This window comes from Oryctolagus cuniculus, chromosome 1, assembly GCF_964237555.1.
Source record: "Oryctolagus cuniculus chromosome 1, mOryCun1.1, whole genome shotgun sequence".
In the NCBI taxonomy this organism is placed as follows: domain Eukaryota; kingdom Metazoa; phylum Chordata; class Mammalia; order Lagomorpha; family Leporidae; genus Oryctolagus; species Oryctolagus cuniculus.
In genome coordinates this window covers 66,710,834-66,736,079 of record NC_091432.1, presented here as the reverse complement: position 1 = coordinate 66,736,079, position 25,246 = coordinate 66,710,834, and the positions used below count along the sequence as shown (strand labels likewise).

Genomic DNA, 25,246 nt, shown 5'->3' with positions numbered 1-25,246 from the left:
TTCTTCGCGCGCTGGACCGCCCCACCCAGCTCCCCGGGCTGTGCTAGGGTTGGCCGCCTGCCTTGCTGCCCTCCCTCAGGTCCTGCCCTTCTAGAATTCTCTCCAAGTGAACCCCACCCCCACCCCCCGCGCCCACGGCACTTGGCATTTCACTCTCCTGGAGACGCTCACAGACCACGCCCGCACGCCTGCCGTGTCCCAGACTTCCGCCCGCGCTGGCACTTGGGCGCCTTCCTAGCCGGGACCCTGCGGGCAAGTTTCTGAACCTTTCTGGGCCTCAGCTTCCTATTCGTGAGATGCAGCTAAGAATAGCTAGCTGTTAGGGTCGTTCCCTCATTCGCTGGTTCAGTGTTACATATTCAATATGTTTTTAGGGCCTGCTGCAGGCCAGGCCCTGGGCTAGAGACGCTGAGGGTCAGGACGGCCGCTGCGGGGGTACCTGGGCTTGTTTCCAGGCCCATCTTCTACACAATGCCCCATTATTCTGATGTCCACTTCCTGCGTGCCTCCATGTTGAGGAAGCTCCCTTCTCTTCCCACCACTTCATGTTCTCCCTGTGCATTTCTGTCACCACCCAGTACCCTCCCCTTTCACACATTTCAGATGCCTTGTAAGTGAAGCATGGAAACACCCGCCCCCAGCCCCGCCATTCCGTTCTAGAACTCTCTCGCTCTCGCTTTCACCCTTCATCCTTCCAGTTTGTATTTCTGAATGTGTGGCTTTCAGTCTTGCTCTTATCAACCAACACCGAGTAGCTAACATCCCGGTGGATTCTGGACGTGTGACGGTGGGTTTGGGGGGTCTCTCGGGAAGCACACGGGCATGGTGAGTAATTGAGTTGCAGGTGTTCAAAATGGGGTCCATAGGGCCCTTCATCAAGGCCACAGCCAGTTAGCCGCCTTGGGCCTGCAGGGGAGGGTGGGGAGGACTGCAGAGTTGGTATCTTCTGCCAAGACCCATAGGTAGCCTCATGCCACACGGATGTCTTGGTCCACTGAATGTGACAGACGCTCCCAGTATGCTGGGAAATACTGGTCAATGCACACACCTCCTGTTAAGACGAAATCTGACTACCACGTTACACCACTGCCCCAGGCTTTCCCATGCTGCTGAGTTCCCCTCCTACAGCCTCGCTGTCCCCAGGACTGCACTGCTGCCTTTGAAACCTCTGGGCCAGGCAAAGCTACACATCCCTTTCTTTGAATAACCGTGAAGAGGTAGGATTTTCACAGTATTTTTATGCTGCTAAGGATCAAAAGAAAATGAAGCAAACAAGCAAAGGGCATATAAACAAAGCCAAGGCGTAGTTCTCTGTCTCCGCCCGTGGCTTTCTTGTTTACAAGGCCCCACTTCATTCCCTGATCTTCATTTTCCGAGAATCCTCTTCACGTTCCTATCCCTGTTCCACCGCCAGGCGGGAGCCGTCTCCCCCCCCCCCCCCCAGCCAGTGTGGGGGGGTGGATCCCAGATTCTCACCCCTCCTTGGGTGCTGCCGCTCCGGTTCTGTCTCCATATTGACAGAACTTGCTTTGTTCGATGGTGATTGGCCAGACGGCCAGGAATGACCACACCCTTCAGCTGCAGCTCACTCCAGACTGGGGCTGTGCCCTGGCTCTGTATGGCCTTTCCCCCCGAAACAACACCTCAGTTCTGCGCTGAATGTGATGTGCTTCCCAGTTCAAATTACACCCAAACGGGTTCATTAGACCGGGCCGGGGTGGGGTGGGGGGGCTCTGCTCTTGGCAGCCAGCGAGAATGATTTCTAGCGGCTATCAGAACTCTACCAGCCTCAAGAAAAAATCACTGCACCCCTGAAAAACAAATTTCTGCCTTGAGGTCTTTTGTTAAATGTGATTAAACACATGACTTTGGGGCCAGCAGCACCCTTTTGCTGGATAATCACAATGATTTTGAATATCAAAATGAAACTCATTTTAAAAGAATGAGTGTTGCTAAGAGGCATCAGTTTCTTCAATGGACAATTTAAATGCATGACTTAAAGTGGATGCAAAATTTAACATGATTTTCTTGTTCCAGAAAAGAAATGAACTAGTACTATAGAAATGTACTTTGGGTGGAGGTAGCTGTGAAGAAATTAGATACTCAATAAGTTAAATCCACTGTAAAGAAAAAATGTTGGAAATTGTAGGCTTTTCTGCAACCTTGCTTTTCCTTGCCTATTGTCTCACATTCTTTTTCTTGCTGGGATTCTGGATAGTTCCTGGATTTCAGTATGTCCCATGTCCACTGTAAATGGGCTTTGCCCCACCTTCAAAGCCAAGCCAGACTCCATTTCCATGATAATTTGATTCCTATGGCCTTTTCTTGTGCCGGGCCACATAAATCATGGTGTTTACACCTCAGTGACTGGTTCCTCTCCTGGGCTTTACAAGTGACAGCTGTCACATGGCATCAGTGTGAGCAGTTTGTTTAAATAAAGCATACGTAATTCATCAGCTTAATACACTGGTATGTAAGTACTCAAAATCATGTGCTAATTCATAAATAATATTAGTTATCCTTTGCCATTGTGGTTTTAAGAAACCTTCCCTGTTCAGCAGTTCCTCTAATTCATAACCCATTCATACTGGTCTGGAATTTTTTGCATTCAAGTGGTATCTATGATATTTTTAGAATTATTCACAGTCATGAAGTTGATTAATTTTTAATACATTCATTTTGCATAGGTGATATTATAAAATTTACACATGTCTTTGTTACTTTATTAATGATAAGGATGGATTTCTCTAAGAAGCCGTTTGTGACTATAGGCCTGGCATTCTCAATTAGAAAACAGATGAGTCACAAGGATTAAAATTCCCCTCCCAGTCAACCTCCTGGCCCTGGCCATCAGTTAGGAGGGATAGACGGGGTAGCAGGTGGTCCTTATAGAAATGCTAATGAGACTCTTTCCCTGGAAGAAATCAGCAGAGACATTATGAGGTAGAATTAATAAACCAGAGGCGAAATTCTTGAAAAATGAGAGCAATAACAGGGCAGTCAGAAAGGAAAGGAGCCTTTATGGTCTGTCCTGCAGCCTTGCGTGAAGGTTACAGAAAAGCCCGTGTGCTGACCTTCTCTTTGTAGAACTGCCCTGTGCCCCACTGCCCATCGCCCTCATCTCCTCCCACGTGAATCCCAGCAATACCTCATGGCTGATCTGGGGTGCTTAATCTTCTGTGATGCCTTCCTAGGTCCTGCTACTCAGAATTAATTTTTCTTCTGTCCTCCTGTTTCTTTCTGAGCTCTTACCATTGTCTGCTTAGCTGTAAAATGCTTTTGTCTACATCTGCCTGGCTCACCAGACCGTGAGCACTTGAGAGGAGGGCTGTGTTTTGTTCATTTCTGTACTTCGCACAGCCCAACACTGTGCCAAGTTGCTATATAGACTTAGAGATCCTGTGGAATTTTTAGGGCTTAGTGAAGATTTTATTCACCTATATACTACTTTGTTTCCTTCCATATCATTCAGTTGAATTTATTTTAGAAAATGACCACCATGCCCCTGTTACATTCCAGACAGGATGCTGGGATAAGAAAGGAATCCGTTACAGTTCTTATTTAAGGGACTGTGTCTGCATTAATCAAGATAAAATCCAAATCCTTGTAGGTCAGCACTAGAAGTAAATGTTCACATGGGGAAATTGGCTCCAAATGCGCCTTCCCCGGAGCTGGTGGTCACCGACCCCGGCTGCACATTGCAATTGCTGGAGACCTTTGAGAATGCCCCTGCGGACGGGCCTCACCCAGAAAACCTGATTTCACTGGTCTGGGGTATGGCCCAGCCATCTGAATTTTCTGCAGTTGTCTCAAGCGATTCTAATGTGCAACTCCAGTTATAACCTACTTCCACAGGCAAGGGCCTCACGAAAGAGTCACCTGGAGAGCTTTCCAAAATGCAGATTCCTGGGTCGCACCCTCAGGCTCAGTAAGTTTAAAATGGGCATATATCCAAGACATGAGATCCTTGTATTAAAGAGATACTGCTCCACTATGTTTATTGCAGCACTGTTGACAATAGCCAAGATGTGGAATCAACCAATGCTGTCCATCAACAGATGAATGGATAAAGAAAATGTGGCATATATACACAATGGAATGCTATTCAGCCATAAAGAAAGAAATCCTGTCATTTGCAGCAAAATGGATGGAGCTGGAGAACATCATGTCATGTTGAATGAAATAAGCCAAACACAGAAAGAAAAATACTGCATGTTCTCCCCTCTATGTGGGAACTGAAAATAAAGCCTAATCTGAACACAAAATGGTGATTACTAGAATCTGGGAAGGGTGAGGGGACAGAGGGAGTTTTGATTAAAAAACAAAAAACCGGGAAGCTGGGTGTGGTTCATTAATTGTGACAAATACACTAATATGAAATATTAATAAGGGAAGCTGGGTGTAAGGTACATGAGAATTCTTTGTACTACTTCATAATTTTCTGTTCAGTAAATTTAAAAAAAAAATAATGAAACCTGAGGGGTAGCATCTGGCAGAGCTGTTAAGCTGCTGGTTGGAAAGCCGACATCCTCCACTCCAGCTCCCTGCTAATATCTACTCTGGCGGGCAGCAGGCAATGGCTCAGATAATTGGGTCCCTGCCAACTGCCATGGGAGACTCAGACTGTGCCCCAGGCTCCTGGCTTCAGCCTGGCTCACTCCTAGTTGTTACAGGCATTTGGGGAGTGAACCAGCAAATGGGAGATCTTGCTCTCTCTCTCTGCTTCTCTGCCTTTCAAATAAATAAATATAAAATGAAGCCTAAGAATCTGGTGTTTTAACAAGCACTCTAGATAATTTTGATGCAAATACACTTGGGCTGTACTTGGGAAAACGCTGTTCACACAAATTGGCCATGAATTTTCCCACATAGAGACATGATAAAGCTTGGCATGTATTATTTAAGTCTTTTAAGTTTTCACATATTTTATGATCTTTTCCCACAAAAATCATATATACCCAAGCATATACACATCATTTTAAATTGTATTTTTTTCTGTTTAGATATTTATTAATCTAAATGGGTCTTGTGTTTATGTATAGAGAGAGGTGGGAACTGAGTTTTTTCTGTCATATAGAAAGTCATTGATCCTCTGTCACATAAGATATATCACACAGATATACTTGGATATTATTTCTAGAGCCTCCATTACATTCCATTAGTCTGTACTAATGTCACACTTTCTTATTTTTTTCTAAGTTATCTTTTAATTATTGTCCCTGTGGTAAAGAGTTTGTACATTTTCTAACTTGTTTTTGTCCATACACATTAATTTTTTTTTAAATTTTTTGACAGGCAGAGTGGACAGTGAGAGAGAGAGACAGAGAGAAAGGTCTTCCTTTGCCATTGGTTCACCCTCCATTGGCCGCTGCGGCCGGCACGCTGCGGCTGGCACACCGCACTGATCTGATGGCAGGAGCCAGGTACTTCTCCTGGTCTCCCATGGGGTGCAGGGCCCAAGCACTTGGGCCATCCTCCACTGCCTTCCCTGGCCACAGCAGAGAGCTGGCCTGGAAGAGGGGCAACCGGGACAGAATCCGGCGCCCCGACCGGGACTAGAACCCGGTGTGCCGGCACCGCAAGGCGGAGGATTAGCCTAGTGAGCCGCGGCGCTGGCAATACACATTATTTTTACATGTTTGCTCACGTGCATTTATTTTTCCACATCCTCTAATTAGCCAGTCTGCAGGCTCTCTGGGACTCTGTGAAGGAAATGGGTTTTTAGCAAAGAGCAACTGATCGCCTTCCTTTCCAGTGTTACGTGTCTTGCTTTTATTGTGTTGCTGCATTGCTCAGGACACCCAGTGTAGCTTCAAATAGTTGGTAGCAGCACACATCTTAGTCCCGGGACATGGGGATGCTTCTGAAGCCTCACCCTTAAGTGGGAGGTTTGTTCTTGTTTTTATGAGTTCAGTTTAGAAAACTTTTTTTAATCCTAGTTTTCTAAGTTTTTTTTTTTTTCAAATGTGAGTGGATATTGAATTTTATTGAATGGTTTTCTACATCAACTGAGAAGGTTTTTCTTTTTTAACATGTTAATACCTTTTTCCCTTAATACTGAATTATCTTTACATTCCTGGGGTGCATCTTGCTTGTGTAAAGATATATTTTACTATGCTGAATTTGGTTTGCTGTTTTTTTGTTTCAAATGTTTGCATATATATGCATAAGTGAAACTGGCCTACAATTTTCTCCTTTTTTATGTTATCTTGTATAATATTAGGATCGAGGTTATTTCTATAAAATCAAATGGATAGTTTCCACTCCTTTTCTACTGTTTGGAATAATTTACACAAGGGTTGCTCCTTAAATATCTGTTAAGATTCTCCTGTTGGCTGGTGCCGCGGCTCACTAGGCTAATCCTCCGCCTTGCGGCACCGGCACACCGGGTTCTAGTCCCGGTCGGGGCGCCAGATTCTGTCCCGGTTGCCCCTCTTCCAGGCCAGCTCTCTGCTGTGGCCCGGGAGTGCAGTGGAGGATGGCCCAAGTTCTTGGGCCCTGCACCAGCATGGGAGACCAGGAGAAGTACCTGGCTCCTGGCTTTGGATCAGCACAGCGTGCCGGCCGTGGCGGCCATTGGAGGGTGAACCAACGGCAAAGGAAGACCTTTCTCTCTGTCTCTCTCTCTCACTGTCCACTCTGCCTGTCAAAAAATAAAAAAAAAATTTTTTTAAAAATCAATTGCCTGTCAAAAAAAAAAAAAAAAAGATTCTCCTGTAAAACTTCTGGGCTAGGTGTCTTTTCCATGAAGTTTAAAAAAAAACTATTAATTTCACATCTTCAATAGTTATTCATTTTTTTCAGCTTTTGTATTTTTTCTTGAGTCAATCTTGGTAATCAGTTTTTTTCTGGAAAATTTCATATTCTACTTTTTAAACTCATTGTCATCAAGTGAATCACAGCATTATCTTGTGAATCAAAAATAATTTCTACTGACCCATAGTTATTTTCCCTTTTTCATAACATACTAGTTTACACCTTGCCTCTTTTTTTCAGAGTTAATCTTGTTGAGATTTTTTTGTTGTTGTTGTTGTTCTCTAAAAGTATCAAATTTTGGTTTGTGGCATATCTCTTTTTCAGTGAATGTTGCTCATGTTTTTTATTATTTCCTTTCTTTTTATACTCTGAGAGATAGGGATAGGCCAAGTTTAAACAGCCATGCACCTCTAAGGGGTTTGGACTTGCTTCTGTAGACAAGTGTCCATCACTGGGGCAGTGTAAGCAGAACAACATAACTTGATTTGACTTTAATAAATTTCCAGCTGGCTGGCTGGGAAGTGGGAGGGAGGGCAGCAGGCAGGCAGGCTCCTGAGAGACTGCAGAGAGACTGGCAAGTCCTCACCATGGCTGTGGGGTAGAGTCACAGGGTGGAACAGGTCGAAAAAGCAGATCTTCCTCCTGCCCCAAAGACTGATTTACTTGAAAGGCAAAGTTAGAGAGAGAGAGAGATGGAGAGACAGAGAGGGAGCGCTTCCATCTGCTGGTTCACTCCCAGATGGCCACAACGGCCAGGGCTGAGCCAGGCTGAAGCCAAGAGCTTCATTCGGGTCTAGCATATGGGTGGCAGGGGCCCAAACACTTGGGCCATCTTCTGCTGCTTTTCCCAGGTCATTAATGAGGAGCTGGATGGGAAGTGGAGCAGCCAGACTTCAACCAGTGCCCTGTGTGGGATGCCGGCTCCGCAGGTGGTGGCTTTACCAGCTGCCATATGGCAGCTCCAAAACAAAGGATCTTAATGACCAGTGGAGATGCAGGAAAGAGAATGCAATTCAGAGTGACTCCTATTTGTATTTTGGGTTGGGTAACTGGTAGTAGTACTAGTCACTGGAACAGATGAACAAGTCAGAGGTGGAAGCTGAGCTTACTATTTAGTGTGTAGGATTTCTGCTATCTGTGGGACGCCTGACAAGCTGTTCAAAGGTCGGATGGACCTGAAGCTTAGGGGAGGTTTGACTAAATATAGGTTTGAAAACCATCTGCTGTGGATGTGCTTCAAGGCACGAGAGGAGGTGAAATCACGCCTGGAGAGGGAGTAGAGAAATTTAGCCATCGAAGAACAGAATCCCAGAGGTACAAGTCTCGGGGGTTATGACACCAGAAGGAATCCCAGAGGTACAAGTCTTGGGGGTTACTGACAGCGGACGGGCCCTCCATAAGATGAAGGAGTGACCGAGGAGGGAAGAAAACCAGGAGAGACTTGTCATGGAAACCACATCGAGGTGCTCTATGCCTCCTTAGGAAATTTGGTTGAGGACCTCCTATATGCAAAGCATTTTGCTAGCTCATTGGCTGACCCTGTGTAGTTAGCCAGCTACCCTCAGAGATACAGTAAGATTCATATTGACTAGGATTAACACACAAGTGAGACAAGATACCCTCAATTAAGTCTGGGTTGCTCTCTGAGAGAAAAATGGCATCAAACGCATTTAACTTTAAAAAGTTATCAAGCCAGTGATACTCCCAAACCTGCAATCACTAAAAAGACTCCATGTCCCGTACACAAAACTAAAACAGTGCAGCAAATTCCAGTAGGATTAGGGGCCATACCGCAGCTCTGAGGTGTAGCTGTGGCTTTACATGTGGTGTCCATGGTATAAATGCAGACAGGTAGGCTTCTAATTTTCTGCTGAACAAATATCATTTCAAGATGGGCCTGAACCAGCAAACTAAAAGCTCTCTTGCTGGTCACTGGAGATGCTACTCTCACCAGTAGAAACAGTAATGGTAGCTCTCTGAGTGTGCTTAGCAGGCTAGAATCTTGCATATGCTTTCTCCTATCATCTGTTTAGTAGCCCAGCAAAAACAGAACTGTTACTTCCCTGTGAGAGCTCAGGGCCCATAAGCCTCTCGTTTGCCTTTAGGTTTCAGGATCATTGTCTACACTAGGTGCTTCCTGTACATCATTTCACTTGTCCGATCCCAACCCCCTGGCAGTCTGGTAAGCATTGTGTTAGGCCCTGAGCTAAGCCCTGGGATGACAAGGTGGCATTTTCTCTCCAGCAGCTTATGTTTATTAAGGCAGCAACAAATGGGCTGGAAGTTGTAGGTGCAGGATGCGTTGGGGCACGGCACAGAAGGGTGAAGTCTCCTGAGTAGAGGGTCCCCGGGAAAGGCGGCAGTGAAAAGTGTGGCTGGTGCGCCAAGTGTTCAAAGATGGGCTGCCATTAAATGGAGAAGGGATCGATTTGAGAAGAGAAACTAAGCAATTCTGTGCAGGTGGAACTCAGAGGCACCATTGCCTTAGGACAGAATGCTGAGGGTGGCGGGGGGATCAGGGAGGTAGGCTGGGACCAGCTGCTTTATCATAGAGCAAAGAGAAGCATCAGGATGAGGTTTTGCTTTTAGGAAAGGTGACCTTGAGGGCCATGGGAAGGGTGGATGGGAGGGGTCAGGCAGGGAGGAGCTGTAGTCTAGGGGTAAGGTGATGAAGCCCTCCGGCACGGGAAGAGTGCAGACAAGAGCAGCTGGTGCAGAGTAAAAGGCTGGAGTGGCTAGCTGAGAGTCGGCAGGCAGGGAGAGGGAGGAGCCCTGGGTGTGTCCTGGGTGTCAGGCTTTGGATCTCTGGCGGAATGATGCCCTGAGCTGGGTAACACTGGGCTAGTTTTAGACAAGCCGAGTTGCAAGTATCTTAGGTGGTCTATGTGGAGTGCTCAGTACAGGATGAAAATGTAAACACACCTCTGGTAAGAATGTGAATCATTACAATCACTGTGTAAAACTCTTTGGTATTATCTATTCAAGCTAAGCGTGTTCACCTGGTGACCCCGCAGTTCCACTCTGAGTCTATACCCAGCAAAACTGAGTGCTGCTTTGTGCAAGAATGTTTGCGGCCAGCGCCGCTGCTCACTAGGCTAATCCTCCACCTAGCGGCGCCGGCACACCGGGTTCTAGTCCCAGTCGGGGCGCCGGATTCTGTCCCGGTTGCCCCTCTTCCAGGCCAGCTCTCTGCTGTGGCCAGGGAAGGCAGTGGAGGATGGCCCAAGTGCTTGGGCCCTGCACCCCATGGGAGACCAGGAGAAGCACCTGGCTCCTGCCATCGGATCAGCGCGGTGCACCGGCCACAGCGCGCCGGCCACGGCGGCCAATGGAGGGTGAACCAACGGCAAAGGAAGACCTTTCTCTCTTGTCTCTCTCTCTCACTGTCCATTCTGCCTGTCAAAAAAAAAAAAAAAAAAAAAAAAAAAAAAAAAAAAAAAAAAAGAATGTTTGCAGCCACATTATTTAGTACTTACAGAAACTGTGGCATGTTCATACCACAGAATACTGAATAGCAAGATGTGGTAGACAGAATGAATCCACAGCCCAGTAGGCCCACCTCCTAGTTCCTGAGACCCATGAATATGTTATCTTAAATGACAGAAGGGATTTTGCAGATGTTATTTGGTTAAGAATCTTGAGGCAGGCAGAATAGCCTGGGATTATGCAGATGGCCCAGTGTAATCACAAGAGTCCTTCTAGAAGTGAAAGAGGAAGAGAGCCGGTGTTAGAGTGATTTAGTGTGATAAAGACGTGGCTGGCCATCGCTGGCTGTGAAGATGGAAGGGGGGGCCACACGCCAAGGAGTGCGGTAGCCTCTGAGACTGACACCGAAAGGGAATGGACTTTGAACTTCAGAACTAAGATCAGGAATTTCTTTAGTTTAAACCATTCAGTTTGTGATAATTGATTTTAGTAGTTACAGGAGGGGGTTCCAAATATTATTATCAACATTTTGGACCAGATATTTTAAAAAAAATTGTTATTCATTTGGCCGGTGCTGTGTCCTAGCAGGTAAAACCGCTGCCTGCAACACCAGCATCCCACATGGACACTGGTTCATGTCCCATCTGCTCCACTTCTGATTTAGTTCCCTACTAATGGTCTGGAAAAGCAGTGAAAGATGGATCGAGTACTTGGGCTCCTGCACCCATGTGGGAGACCTGGAAGAAGCTCCTGGGTCCTGGCTTCAGCCTGACCCAGTGCTGGCCATCGTGGCCATCTGGGGAGTGAACCAGCAGATGGGAGATCGCTCTGTGTGTCTCCCTCTCTCTGTAACTCTGACTTTCAAATAAACAAAATCTTTTTCAAAAATTAGTTATTCAGGGGGCCAGTGCTGTGACTTGGCAGGTAAAACTGCTGCCTGCAGTGCCAGCATTCCATATGGGCACCAGTTCGAGTCCCGGCTGCTCCACTTTTGATCCAGCTCCCTGCAAATGTGCCTGGCAAAGCAGCCCAAGTCCTTGGGACACTGCACCCATGTGGGAGACCCAGAAGAAGTTCAGGCTCCCGGCTTCGGATCAGTCCAGCTCTGGCCATTTGGGGAGTGAACCAGCGGATAGAAGACCTCTCTCTGCCTCTGCCTCTCTCTAACTCTGCCTTTCAAATATATAAGTAAATCTTTTTAAAAAATTAGTTATTCATTTGAGAGCCAGAGCTACATAGAAGAGAAAGAAAAGTGCCTATTCTCAATTGCCCACAGTTGCTGCCAGCTCTAAGCTGGACTGAAGCTGGGAGCCTAGAACTCAATCCAGGTCTCCTCTGTGGGTGTAGGTTCCCAAACACCCATTGCATCTTGGGGTCTGCATTGCAGGAAGCTGGAGTAGGCAGCAGAGCCGGGACTTGAACCCAAGAACTCTGATATGGGATGCAGGCACCTTAATTGCCAGGCCAAACATTCCCTCATGGACCAGATGATTCTTTGTTGTAAGGGCTCTCCTGTGCATCCTAAGATGTGTGACAGCAACCCTGGCCTCCACCCACTCTATGCTAGTGTTTTCCTTCCGTCCTTGTCCTGAATTGTGCCAATCAAAACTGTCTCCGGACAGTCCCCAAAGGCCCTTGCTGGGGGGGGACAAAATTGCTCCCAATTGAGAATCGATGTTGCATAGCAGTGGAAAAGAACAAATCGCTGTGACACCCGATAATGCGCGAGTCTCACAGACATAATGACGAGTGAAAGAACTAGACACACATGCACTTACTAAATGACTCCGTTCATGTGAAATTCAAAAGTAATTGATGGTGACTGAAGTCAGAATAGTGGCTATCTCTGGAGACAAAGGCGGGTCATGGGCTGGGAAGGAGCACAAGGAACCTTCAGAGGTGCTGGGGATTTTCCCGCCTTGATCTGGGTGGAGGTTGTACGTGAACAATTGAGACATATGGACTTTATCCTCTATATCACACCCCAATGAAACGACAAAGCAAAGTACAGGCTGACTAGGTGGAGACAGAGTGGGCTGCTCAGGGGACAGAGCGAACAGACAAGAAGGACGTGGACCTCGTCAGCCTGGTGGCAGGAACTGAACACATAGATGTTAGAGCAGGTGGGGGATGAAGAGAGTGAGGGGAGGCGAATGCTGAGGTCAGAGCCGTGTCGCCACCTCAGCACGGCCGGGAGAAGATTCCCCAGAGCGCGGCTGTTGATGCCTGCACCTTCTTCCCCAAGCCCCACCCTTCTCTCAGCCTCCCGCCTCCACTGCCACTGGTCTTGTGTATTAAATAGCAGGCTTCCCCAAACCCCCACCACCATACCTATTAAATTATGGCACCCCTCAGTATCCCTCCCTAGTCTAGCTCAGTCCTGTGTCAGTGTGTAATTGATTGACTTATTTTTACTAATGATTTATTTTGTTTATTTGACAAGTACAGAGAGATCTCACCTCTGCTGTTTCACTCCCCAAATGTCCTCAACAGCAGAGGCTTGGCCAGGCCAAAGCCAGGAACAGTGCGTTCCATCTGGGTCTCCCATGAGGATGGCAGGCACTCAACAGTTAGAGCCATCATCTCTGTCTCCCAGGTGTGCCCTAGCAGGAAGCTGGAGTTGGGAGTGGAGCCAGGACTTGAACCCAGACCCTCTGACCTGTGATGCACACCCTAAAATGCTGTCCAGATGCCCATCCTGTGTAACTGACTTCAGGCTGAATGAAGAGGCTTTTGCAGGACCAAGCCTGTGCATCCTCTTCTGGTGAACACTTTGTACCCAGGCCTCCAACCACAGAACCCACAGGGCCTCCCCGGAGCAGTGCCTCCTCCATTGCTGTTCTTTTGTGACTCCTATCCATTTCAGCAGGGACTTCACACACTTGGCCCACATTGTGGGATCTCCTACAGTGCTTTTTTGCAGGCCTCTGCACTTAAGGGCTGTTCATTATTAAACCACAGCAACTAGGAGAAAAGTCGACCATGGCAGAATACAAAAGAGCAGAATATTAGAACAAGGACATAATTGATTTTCCTCCTTGTTTGCTGAGTGCTTACTATGTGCCAATTGCTTTAATATGATTTTTATTTAGACTCTTAATAGCCTTTTAAGGTAAATATCTCTATCTTTAAAGAGTGAGATCACACAACCCATGAGTGGCCAAGCCAACTCAGGAATCTGGTTTTCCTCATTCCAGACCACAGCTGTGGTCTTTCTTATTCAGCAAAGACCCTACCACCTTCCCCAAGTGGCCCCAGTTCAACACACCCTTCACAGGATTGCTGCCACCACCTTAGACTTTGTGCTGTCCTTCTGGCCCCCTCTCCTAGGCCCCTTCTGCCCTCCACCAGCCTCGTTTCTGCAGTGGGGAGGGATGAGTAGTCTCACCCCTCTCCAGGGATCCCCCTCTGCTCCACAGCAGGGCCTCCTGGGCCCCCTGGCCTATAATCAGTCTTCTGGGATCTGACCCATCTGCTGCTTCCAACCTTGGTGGCCACTTCTCCCTGCATACACCTGATGCTTTTTCCTGGGGGTTCTCAGCCCTGGTTGCACGTTAGGATCACGCAGGTGCTCTGGCCGAATCACGGCCTGTGCTGGGCTTTCACAAGCCCCACACTCAACTACTGCCAGATTTGCTCACAATTCCCCTCCTGCTCTCCTCCCATCTTCTTTCTAAATCCTTCCTATGCTTTAGGGATTTTAGTCCATTGTGAAAGGGGCTTATATTATAAAAGCAGGGAATTAGGCTGGATTTATTGATTCTAATTCTGTAATAGTAGTGCGGTGGACTTAATATTTTTATTCCAAGTTCTTAAGAGCATGCAAAGACTGGGACAATGAGCTATGTGAAGAGCTAGCGAGAGACTGCAGTCTTATGCGGGAGAGAACACAGATATAAGTATTTAGAGTACAGTCAGGGGCCGGCGCCGCGGCTCACTAGGCTAATCCTCCGCCTAGCGGCGCCGGCACACCGGGTTCTAGTCCCGGTCGGGGCGCCGGATTCTGTCCCGGTTGCCCCTCTTCCAGGCCAGCCCTCTGCTGTGGCCCGGGAGTGCAGTGGAGGATGGCCCAGGTGCTTGGGCCCTGCACCCCATGGGAGACCAGGAAAAGCACCTGGCTCCTGGCTCCTGCCATCGGATCGGTGCGGTGCGCCGGCCGCAGCGCGCCGGCCACGGCGGCCATTGGAGGGTGAACCAACGGCAAAGGAAGACCTTTCTCTCTGTCTCTCTCTCTCACTGTCCACTCTGCCTGTCAAAAAAAAAAAAAAAAAAAAGTACAGTCAGGCCCTAGCGAGGTCAAAACTGGGGGCCAGAGTTAGGGACACAGCAGAGGCTTGTTAATGTTGGAAGGCTCACAGCAGGGATGGTTGTTTAAGTCCTGGGAGGTGTCCTGTGAAGAACTTGGTGACCACTGAAACTGGGCGTGGATCATGTCTCTTTAACTCAAAGTCTGTGTGATCCTGGGGAAGCCTGCGGGTTTCTCATCAGCCAAATGGGTGTAACTACGCAGCAGAAAGTAACCAAGTCAGGATGGAGATGTGCTCAGTGCATGCCTGCCACAGTAACTATTATTATGATGATGTTTTACTGAGAGAATAGGATAGAGTAGGCCACCAAGAGAAATCATTTCTTCAACCAGAAACTATCTAGCACATCTCCGAGGACAGGCCCAAGACTAGGCCCTGGGGTCCTACACCAGTTCCTGGCCTGGTGAGAGAAGCACACACGAAGTCGTTGTGGTCATGCTAGTAAGGGCAGCAGACATGTACACAAGGTACTCAGGGACGTGGAGTAAGGGGCGGGGTCTGAGGCAGGGTCCCTTCTTGGAGGGGCATTCCTGCAGTGTGTCAGAAGCACATACATGAGCCTCACTGGGCAGGGAAAGGATGAAAACTCCATCTTCCCTCCCTGAGGCCTTGAACAATGAGAGGAATGCAGAAAACCATCGGAGGGTACAATGCCTACTTGTAATTCGCCCCATCTCAAATGGATAACGTTATTTGAGGGTCTGGGTTAAAATCCTGCTCACCACTTCACCTCTCTTCTCTGATTTGATTTTCTCCCTGGTGAAAAATAACATTCCATGAAGTCCACGACTCTCTGACCTGTCTTACTCAGCATTTTTCTACCAGCACTAAGCTTAGTGCAAGGAATTAGTAGATGCTTAAAAGATTTTAATTGAACATTTATATGAATGAGGTGTATACAGTATGTAACACACTGCCTAGCCTGTAAAATGCACTCAGTAAACGGAATCTGTTCACATCATATCTCGCATTGGTTGAGAGCCACCTGGCTAATCTAAAAAGCTCCTTTCCCCCTTCTGTTTCCACAAATTCTGAATTTCTGGACAGAGAAACATTAAGTACTGAGCTCAAACTTTTTATAGACATTTCTTAGTCCAGCAAATGTCTCTGAATCACTATTTTATAATCTATCTGTACAAATATGAGTTAAATGGAGAGACTAGAACCTTGCCTTAAACATTGCATGTGTAAAACAAGAAACATAAAATTAAAAGCTAATGAATAGGGACCAGCGCTGTGGTATAGAGGGTTAAGCTGCTGTCTGCAGCGTCAGCATCCCGCATGGGCACCAGTTCGAGTCCTGGCTGCTCCACTTCCAATCCAGCTCCCTGCTATGGTCTGGGAAAGCAGTGGAAGATGGGCCAAGTGTTTGGGACTCTGCATCCACGTGGGAGACCCGGATAAAGATCCTGGCTCCTGGCTTTGGCCTGGCCTAGCTCTGGTCGTTGCAGCCATTTGGGAAGTGAACCTACAGATGCACGATCTCTCCCATCTCTCTCTGCAACTCTGACTTTCAAATAAATAGATCTTTAAAAAAAAAATGTAATAAGCAAAGAATGATTGTTAACAAGTTCAAATTTGCTCTAAAAATGAACTCAGAGGTACTGCTGTGTTGAGGAAAGTAATATCATCTAATTTTTACCAACATCTGTGTTTAATTACCCACATGCCATAAGGCAGAGTCTGTGGGTTGACGGTACACAAAATCTGGACAGACTTTTCCCCTTTGGGCTGTAGGGGCTCCCTGGATGCGTCTGTGCCTCTCTGACTACATTAGGCCGAAAGCCCAGGAGCCCCAGCTCTCCTCCCAAGGGTTTGGTAAATGTCCTACAGTTTCACAGGGCTCTACAAGAAGCCCATTTAGTCTGAGTGTCTTGTGGTCGGAACCTTGTCATTTTCTTTTTCCCTGGGCCTGGTGAAGAACAGAGCTCAACCAATGTTTGTAGAATGACTCTGTGAGTGAATAGATCCATTACCATTTGATGCTCAGTTTCTGTCTTGTGCAAACGTTTAGTGAGCTATTGGCTTGCATGCACAGTTCACACACTGAGACGGTTTAGAGCGGGAGGGAAAGTGGGGTGTCACAGATGTCAGTCCTGTGGGAGAGGAACGCCAGTGAAGAACAAGGAGTGCAGAGAGTAGCGGGAGTGTGACTGCTTACAGCCCCGCTTCGCCCAGCAGCCTGCTGTCCTGAGAACATGCTAGTGTCAGCGTTCCTAAGGGAGGAGCCACACTATTATTTCCCAATATACAGCTCTCTAGCCTTTTAACTTACCACAGCCTTGCTGTGCAAGGGATACTCCTTCCTGAGGGCAGACGATACAGGAGTCACGGGTAGAAATAGAAGCCAGACAGTCGGTTCAGATCACCCTTCCAACAGAAGTCAGGCTCGCTTTCCGTCAGCTACCCCTCCTTCCCTATCAGTGTGTCGGTCATTTATGCCCACATCACACACCGGTGGAAACCTCTTTCCTTCCAAGGGCCATTTGCATATTTATACTGCCATTTGCAGGCCATACAAAATTATCATGTTAAAAACTAGCCCGCCATGGATTGAAGTTCAAGTCCCGCCTGTGGTTGCCTTAGCAGGGTCTGACCGAATGGTTTCACAGGTCTTATATGGCCCGTGGGCTGGGTGTTCCCCACACTGGAGCAGACCCCTGTCAGTCTCCTTTCTGATCTATGGAGCTTCCTGCCCCCAGGACACTTGTAGTCTGCGGGGAGGTCAGCCCTCAGCTGGAGGTCGCACGATTTTTGAGCAGAGGAATATCATCAATCCTGACGTGGAGGTTCCAGGGGGACTTGAAGGACCAGTCTGACTTGAGGAGACAAAACCATCGGGCAGGCAAGGGGGTGGTGAGTTCCTGGAAGAAGGGGCAGCTAGGGCACAGAGAGCTGGACATGCAGGTGGGGCGCCTGACTTTCGATATGACGGGTGCTCCAAGTGTGAGCACTGACACGGCGGGAGACAAAACTGGACTATTCCTCCAGTCTAAAACAGCAGTCGGAAAACGTTCTGTAAAGGGACAGACCCTAAACAGCCTAGACTTCGTGGGCCAAGATGTAAAAGTAGGGATATTATACAGGTACTTTTATAACAAGAGAGAAAACAAAATCTCCCAAAAATTCTATTACCAAAATTCAAAACACAATATTAAAATGACTGAATACAATCTTCTGTAATAACAAATCTCTTAATGGAAGAATGGGTTCTTTTTTAGGGAAGTAACATTTGCTAAACTGAGGTTCAAAGTTAGTGTCCCCTTTTATCAAATTGATTGAAAATATTCATCTACAAAAACCATTCTTAGGGGGCAAGCATCATGGTGCAGCAGGTTCTGTCAGCATTTGGGACACTAGCATCCCCCATCAGAAGGCCACTGGAGTCTTGACTGCTGCTCTTCCAGTCCAGCTTCCTGTCACTGCGCCTGGGAGGCAGCAGAGGACAGCTCAGTGGTTGGGTTCTTTCCACCCATGTGAGCAACCTGGCTCTTGGCCTTGGCCTGGCCCAGCCCCAGCTGTTGCAGGCATTTGGGAGGTAAACCAACAGATGGAAAAAATTCTCTCTCTCTCTCTTCCTCAAATAATAAATAAATAGATCTTTTTAAAAATTTCTTAGCTCACAGCTGACCAAAACCATGTAGAGGGCTGGATGTGGCTCATAGGCCATAGTTTGCCAGTCTCTGGGCTATGTTTCTGAGGACAGAGTTTCAGATTCTGTATTTAAGTAGCAAATAATTGCCTGAACAGAGTGCCCGTGACAACTTGACTTGACTGTGCCTTATTATAGCACATCACTTACTCTCCCCAAGGGACATCTCTGTCTCCTGTTTCCTTAACAACTGACAAGCAGCAGGAAGCTGATGCACATGTTAGAATCTCTTTGTCTTCATACATAATGGGTAACCAACCCATCTCTCACAGCAACCAAGCACACAAGATACAGGAGTCACCATTGTGAAATACTACCGGTGGCTGGCTGCTGTGACCATATTGTGTGGTGTTGCCTGGGAGCCGGAACAAGGCTTTTAAAAGAATAGACAGGGAATAAATTGTATGCAAAGATGCACGGGGAGATCCCAGAATCCAGCGCCCGAGAGTAGCACAGCGAGAGCGCCACCGTGTGGAGATTAGGACCCCTCACAGAAGCTCCAACCCAGTGTTTGCCCACAGTCGGCCAAAGGCAGCTGCGAACTGGAGAGGGGCCCGGTGATCGCAGTCCCTGAGGACCTAATGGAGCGATGCCGTTCCCGGGAGCCTTTCAGCCTGTCAGAACAGGCCTGGTCCAAGCTGCAGTTGTGCAGCGGTGACACTTTACAAGTACTATCATAACCCCTGTCTTGTCGGAGGAATTTTGGTAGTGAGTATTACGTTAGTCATTTGGTCGTTCATACTTGTTGAGTTCTTCCTATGAACAAGACACTGCGCTGTGCTCTGGGGGTTTGTCTGTGAGGTCATGCATTTGAGAAGCCCTAATTTACTCTCTCGGCTCCTGCTTCATAATTAGGGAGAAATGTGATGATGAACATGAGGGCAATGGTGTTGATGGTGGCGGTGATGGGGAAGGAGGGGAGGGAGAGGACGAAGCAGCAGCAGCAGCAGCAGCAACAGCAGGAATACCCTTAGAGCCGGGTGATGCAGAAGGGAGGAACACAAGGAAGTTAGTCATCGCAGCTACTGACCTGGTGACCGGCCCGCAGTGGAGTAACCGAAGGTCTTGGACCACAAAATTCAGCTCCCATTTGCAGCCTCCCGTTTACTGTCTGTGTGACATTGCTCAAGGTATGTTGTGTCTCTGAGCCTCAATTTCCTCCTCCAGGAACCGAAAGATTGATTTAGTTATTTATTTAAAAGGCAACATGATAGAGGCAGAGGAAGAGAGGGAAAGAGAAGGGGGGAGGGGAAGAGAGAGAGAGAGGTCTTCCATCTTCTGGTTCACTCCCCAAATAGCTGCAATGGCCAGGGCTGGGCCAGGACAAAGCCAGGAGCCTGGAACTCCACCTGGGTCTGGGTGCAGGGCCCCAAGAACCTTGGGCCATTATCTGCTGCCTTCCCAGGCACATTAGCAGGAAACTGAATCAGAATTGGAACAGCCAGGACTTGAACGACCACTCCAATTGTAGCATCAACCCCGAGAAGTGAAACTTAAATATGCTTCTGAGATTGTTTCTGCAGACACCAACCATCCAAAAGCCCAAAGCATATAGGTCATTGTAGATGTTCTGCAAATGTTAGCAATTGTTGTGGTATTTGTGATATTTGAAATACCACGAGTCCCTTGTGAAGACCAGAAGAAGCACAATCTAGCTAAAAATTGTGTGTGTGTGTGTGTGTGTGTGCGCGCGCATGCGTTGTGGTGTGGAGCAGGTGAACAGAAACATACAGGATGCCGGATAACTCAGATGTCCCCTCAGCCTGTTCCCCACCCAGTGCCGGCGACCATCTGCTCTGAGCAGCCGACTGTCTGGGAGTCGGGGGTATCCATGGGAACCAGTGTGGATGTTGCCAAGAGGACTCTGCAGCCACCAGCCCAAGGGGAAAGTGGAACTGAAAGAGACAGGCTCGCGTGTGCTCAGCGGTCCGGGGAGCAGGCAGCTTCGAGAGCAGGGCTGGGGTGTGCGCACCCCGAGGAAGCCTCCACAGCTGTGCTCAGGAGAGGCCCGGGGCACTCTGAGCAGTATCTTCTGTCTCCGGGTCTGCCTGTGTCTCTCCAGTTTCTCCCCTCCTGCCATCTTTTCCTCCCTCCTTCAATAGGAAGCACAGCAAGAACAGTACCAAGAGGTAAAGAGAGAAGACTTCTTTTATTTTAAAAAGCAAAATTTTAATCACCTTAAATCCTACCACACATGAACAGATGTTTTGATTTTGGGGTTTGTCTTTTTTTTTTTTTTTTTGGTAAGATTGAACTTATACATTTCCAGTTCTGCATTCTTCTTTCTAAAAAGTTCTTCCAAGTTAGGCATTCAGCTCTGCGAAAAAGAAGTCATGGAATCGAGCGAGTTGGCTCCTGCCTTCATTCCCCAGGGCAGCCTCAGTCAACGGCTGAGGCTGGGAAGACAAACCTGCCCCACGTGGGTATTCCTACATGAACTCCATGGTGCATTTTAGCCATGGCACCCATTTTAATCATTTCACTGGTTTTTGAATTGGATTTGTCTTTTGTGTATTTAAGCAGCTTTGATAAAGCCTTGTGCATAAAGAGAAATACGCTTGCAACAGGCATAAAGGAATGAGGAATTGTTTTGTCAAAAGAGCCTTAAGATTAAAAATGCCATGTTGACCCTAGAAGGTGGCATCCACATAACGGGGTAGGAAATATATGTGTGTGCAAACTTTGTCTTTCGTAGTGGCACAGTGAGCAGAGACCTCATTGCTGGCTCAGAGCACTGTGGGCAGCAGGCGGGGACACGGGGGCTCCGTCTTCTCTGTGGGCAAGCGGGCATTGCCTGCCAGCGGCATGAGATGCTACTTCAGTGAGAATGCTCCTCAGAGGGGCTCACTGTTTACACTAGTTCTTCTTCCGGTCACGTCACCCAGTTGTGAGCTGGAACAGGACACTCCATGGGGATGATGACAGCCGCCACAGGAGCTGGGGGATGGCTTGAGGTCATGTGTGCAGGGGGCCTGGCGAGTGCCGGGCAAATTAGGGCTCACGGAGCGCCACTGGGGTAGTTGTGGATCTCTCCCGAGGCAGCATAAGCGCTGCATGCCATTCTGTCCTGTGCACACCATACAGTTTTGTCGAATGGCTCCCCTGTCCCTGAACAGTCCACTTGCTTTCTGGTTTTGCCACTGTTGGTTCAAGATGTCAGGCTAAATGTCCTTTCCCTCTTGCTCCCTTCTGTTCTGAAACAGCTCCACTTCTTTATTATCTTTTTAAAAAGATTTTATTTATTTATTTATTTATTTGAGAGGTAGAGTTACAGACAGAGAGAGAGAGGTCTTTCATCTGCTGGTTCATTCCCCAATTGGCCGCAATGGCCAGAGCTGGGCTGATCCAAAGCCAGGAGCCGGGAGCTTCTTCCAGGTCTCCCACGTGGGTGCAGGGGCCCAAGCACTTGGGCCATCTTCCATTGCTTCCTCAGGCCATTCGCAGAGAGCTGGATTGGAAGAGGAGCAGCCAAGACATGAACTGGCACCCACATGGGATGCCGGCGCCGCAGGCACTTAGCCTACTGCACCACAGCGCAGCCTTACAGTTCCCTTTCAAAGCTGTAATTTTGACCTACTGGCAGCTTGGTGACCAGGAGTTTTATAAGTAATCTGTCCTGGCCGGTGCCGTGGCTCAATAGGCTAATCCTCCGCCTTGCAGCGCCGGCACACCGGGTTCTAGTCCCGGTCGGGGCGCCGGATTCTGTCCCGGTTGCCCCTCTTCCAGTCCAGCTCTCTGCTATGGCCCAGGAGTGCAGTGGAGGATGGTCCAAGTGCTTGGGCCCTATACCCGCATGGGAGACCAGGAAAAGCACCTGGCTCCTGGCTTTGGATCAGCGCGATGCGCCGGCTGCAGTGCACTGGCCGCGGCAGCCATTGGAGGGTGAACCAACGGCAAAAGGAAGACCTTTCTTTCTGTCTTTCTCTCTCACTGTCCACTCTGCCTGTCAAAAAAAAAAAATTAAGTAATCTGTCCTGCCCTCCCATTTTACAGATGTGACAGTTAAGGCTGACAGCTGGGTTCATGATTTGTCCACGGCACGCAGGTGGGTTGTAGAGCAGAGAGCTAGATCCGAGGTTTTTGGCACTTACAGGCCAGTGCCCTCTTCTCTATCACCCAGCACCCTCGCTCCATCTTTGTGTTTGGTCTGCTCATGTTTCTCACCTCATGTCACACAGACGCACTGCAAGGGTGGCCGTTGGAGACACTGGGAATAGCTGGGTTTCCATAGTTCCGTCTTGGTGAGTGCTTACCTGTGAGTCGGAGCTGTCTGCTTTCAGGACAAACTGGAGAGCAGGAATCACATCTTTTTCAACTCAGCTTCAGAGATACTTCTCATGCAGGACCAGAAGGAGGCCATGCTAGTTCCACCATTCCCTGCGGTCTGCCATTGATTTTTATGCTTTTGCTTGAGAAAAGCAACATAAGTTTGGGAGCAACAAGAAAATTGTGTTAAAATCCTAACTCCCAAACTTAATTTAAGCTTACTGACCAACTTTTCAAGAAAATCTAACAACCATTTTGGAGCACCCACAGTGAACGAGACACTGAGCAATCTAACAGCTGTTCCAAAGAACCTGTGCTCCACCGGCTTCCAGCTTAGCTGTTCTAGATGCAGGTTTTCTTATTATTCCAGTATGGCAAGGGCCACGGGGCGGGAGAGAACTGCCACTGGAGAGACAGTTTGTGGCCAAAAGGAGCAGCACACGGGCCACCCCAGGTCACACAGGGTTGACCAGGAGGCAGAAGGAGTGAGGGGAAAGTGAGCAGGAGCCTCCATTGTGGTTTTCTCAGGAAGAAATGGGCAACAGGCTAAGCAGGCTTAGGACAGGCTGGTTTGAGCAGTTCCAGTGGTTTCTGTTATAGGTGTCTGACCTCTGACCCTCAGGTGCCAGGGCAGGGGGACGGTGGCCCAGTGTGAGAGCCTGATAAGGAGGGAGAATGGGCAAGCCGTGTAGGCTCCTGGGCAGCTGGCTCCCCTGGAGAGGGGAGGCGGGGGAGGAGTGTGTAGTGTTCTCAGGTCAGTGATGCCCTGGGTACCAAAACAGGCAAGGCAGTGCTCATCGCTGGCGCTGTGTCAGGTGGAAAGCTCTAAGTCACCACAAAGAAGCACGCTTGGGCACTGAGAGGAAGAGTATTTCAAGAAGACTTGTTCTGGCACAGGCTTAATGGGAGAAATGACTTTCCAGCAGGGTGCGTGAGGGGCAGGAGCCCACATGGGGCGGGTAGCTTAAACCCTCCCACCAACGTCCATTCTGCTTTATGCCAAGGTCGGTGTGCATGTCCATGGCCTGGCAGCGTAGTCCTGTGGCAGGCTTATTTAAAAGTTTCCTGGGACCCAGGATCAGGCTTTGAGGGCAGGGCCGGGGAGTCTGCGTTTTAACAAGCCCTTCATTCCCACCCTGCGTGATTCCAAGGACCATGAAAAGTTGGTGACAAGCTTAAAGAAAGTGGTGCTGGGTGCACGTATTTCACACATTTCAAGTGTGAAATCCCACACATCCGGGAAGAGATGGTTATGTACTGCGCTCTGTGCCTTACACACATCGGCTCCTTAGACAGGAATTCTGTTTGGGTGCTTGCCCTACGCAGCAGCTGCCGAGCTGGGAATGAAACACGGCGGGGCAGACAGCGACGCTCAGCCCTGCCTGGCGCAGCTGCTGGGCGGGGCCGCTGTCACCCACGCGCTCGGAGCTCCCAGCCCGCGGGAGGCCGTGCAGGCAGGCCTGGGGCCCCGGCGCCGCGGCCAGCGCAGCTGCGGCAGGTCAGACTCCGTATTTATCCCCACGAGTTCCTATTTTTATCTCAGATTTTAAAAAGCTGGAACTGACAGGCTCGCTGGGAGTGATTTAGTGATTTTGGTTGTTTCCAGGGAAAATCCTGGCTAATGGCTCAGCGTTTCAGCGCCGCGTGATGGGGCCTCTACCCGGACTGGCTGGCGTGCGGGGGTTGGGGTGCGGGGGTGGCAAGAGGCCGGGCAACTGGCAGGCGGTGAGCGCCGCCGCGCCGCCCCTTGTCTTCTCTGTTCTGCTGCGTTTTTCTCCCCCTGCCCCCTTCAGCCACCGCCCAGGGCGCGCAGGAAGCCAGGTGCGGGGGAGGCGCTCAGGGCTGCTCTGTCCCCAGGGGGAGCTGGAAGGCGGCTCCCTCACCTCCTGGCTGCTGACCGGTACAATCCCCTGCTGGCACAGCTCTGGCTTCATAAGTCGACCAAAGCTTGGCTTCCTGGCACTCAGGTAACCCAGATGGAACATCCCGGATCCGGATTCTATCTGGTGGCCTGGAAGTGACCGGTAGCACTTCAAGGAGGAAGCTCCGTGAGAAGAAGATAACAAAGGGCAGATCGGTAGGAACAAATACAGCCCTTGAACACTCATTGAAAAAAGACATTTTCCTGCCTAATATTTTGAAAAGGGTCAGAGCCTCTCCTAATGCAGGTTCTCTCTAAGGAGGTTGAGTTATATTTGTCTGAGAAGCCGGTTCCCACTCAGCGAAGGTGCTCTGAAAGTGGCAGTAAGCCAGCAGCAGCAACTTCACGCCCCCAGCTTCCCTGGTCACAGGTGGCTGGGGCAGGAGACGTGGGCGGGGCTTCCAAAACTGCACTCGGGCTGGCCTGGCAAGGAAGCTTCTGCCCCACGTGAGGGCCCCCAGTAGCCCCAGTCCAGCCTCGCCAGCACTCCTCAAATACGCCTCCTGCATCAGGGCCTCTGCACTCTGCCCACAGCCCTCCTCCCTAAGGTGTCCAGCAGGCTTACTTCCTTCAGGAGTCTGCAGATGTCACTTGATCAGAGAGGTTCTCCTTGACCTGAGGAAGCAGAGTGTAAGCACACACACCCCGAACACGTGCGGCTCTGTGTCATCCCCTGACCACAGGTGCTGTCTGGTCTACTGTCCATCTCACTTCACTGGAATGGACCAAGAGAGCAGGGCCCTGTCTCTTCTGTCCATATTCATCCTGATCTCTTCTCCGCAACACCCAGGTTACTGTACACTGCACAAATGCATGAGTGGACTGTTGAGCACCGCTCATTTAGTGATCTGTCAATAAATACCCACTGGTGGAAAATCATGAGTTTGCTCAGAGCATCTGCCAAAGGAGTGAGACTTG

The 25,246-nt window shown here is 48.9% G+C and overlaps 1 protein-coding gene across 4 annotated transcripts in view; it reads left to right on the top strand.

Annotated features, from left to right (window-relative positions):
- The window catches only part of MAP6 (microtubule associated protein 6), a 70,757-nt gene that overhangs the window by 2,451 nt on the left and 43,060 nt on the right, over positions 1-25,246 (top strand). The window contains exon 2 of one of the 4 annotated variants that reach the window (XM_051850893.2): positions 4,007-4,265. The exons of the other annotated variants lie outside the window; for them this stretch is intronic. Within the exon in view, the coding sequence (XP_051706853.1) occupies positions 4,007-4,070 (64 nt within the window). The 3' untranslated portion in view covers positions 4,071-4,265. Of the gene's footprint in view, positions 1-4,006; positions 4,266-25,246 lie in introns of those variants that run through there. 4 annotated transcript variants of the gene reach the window in all.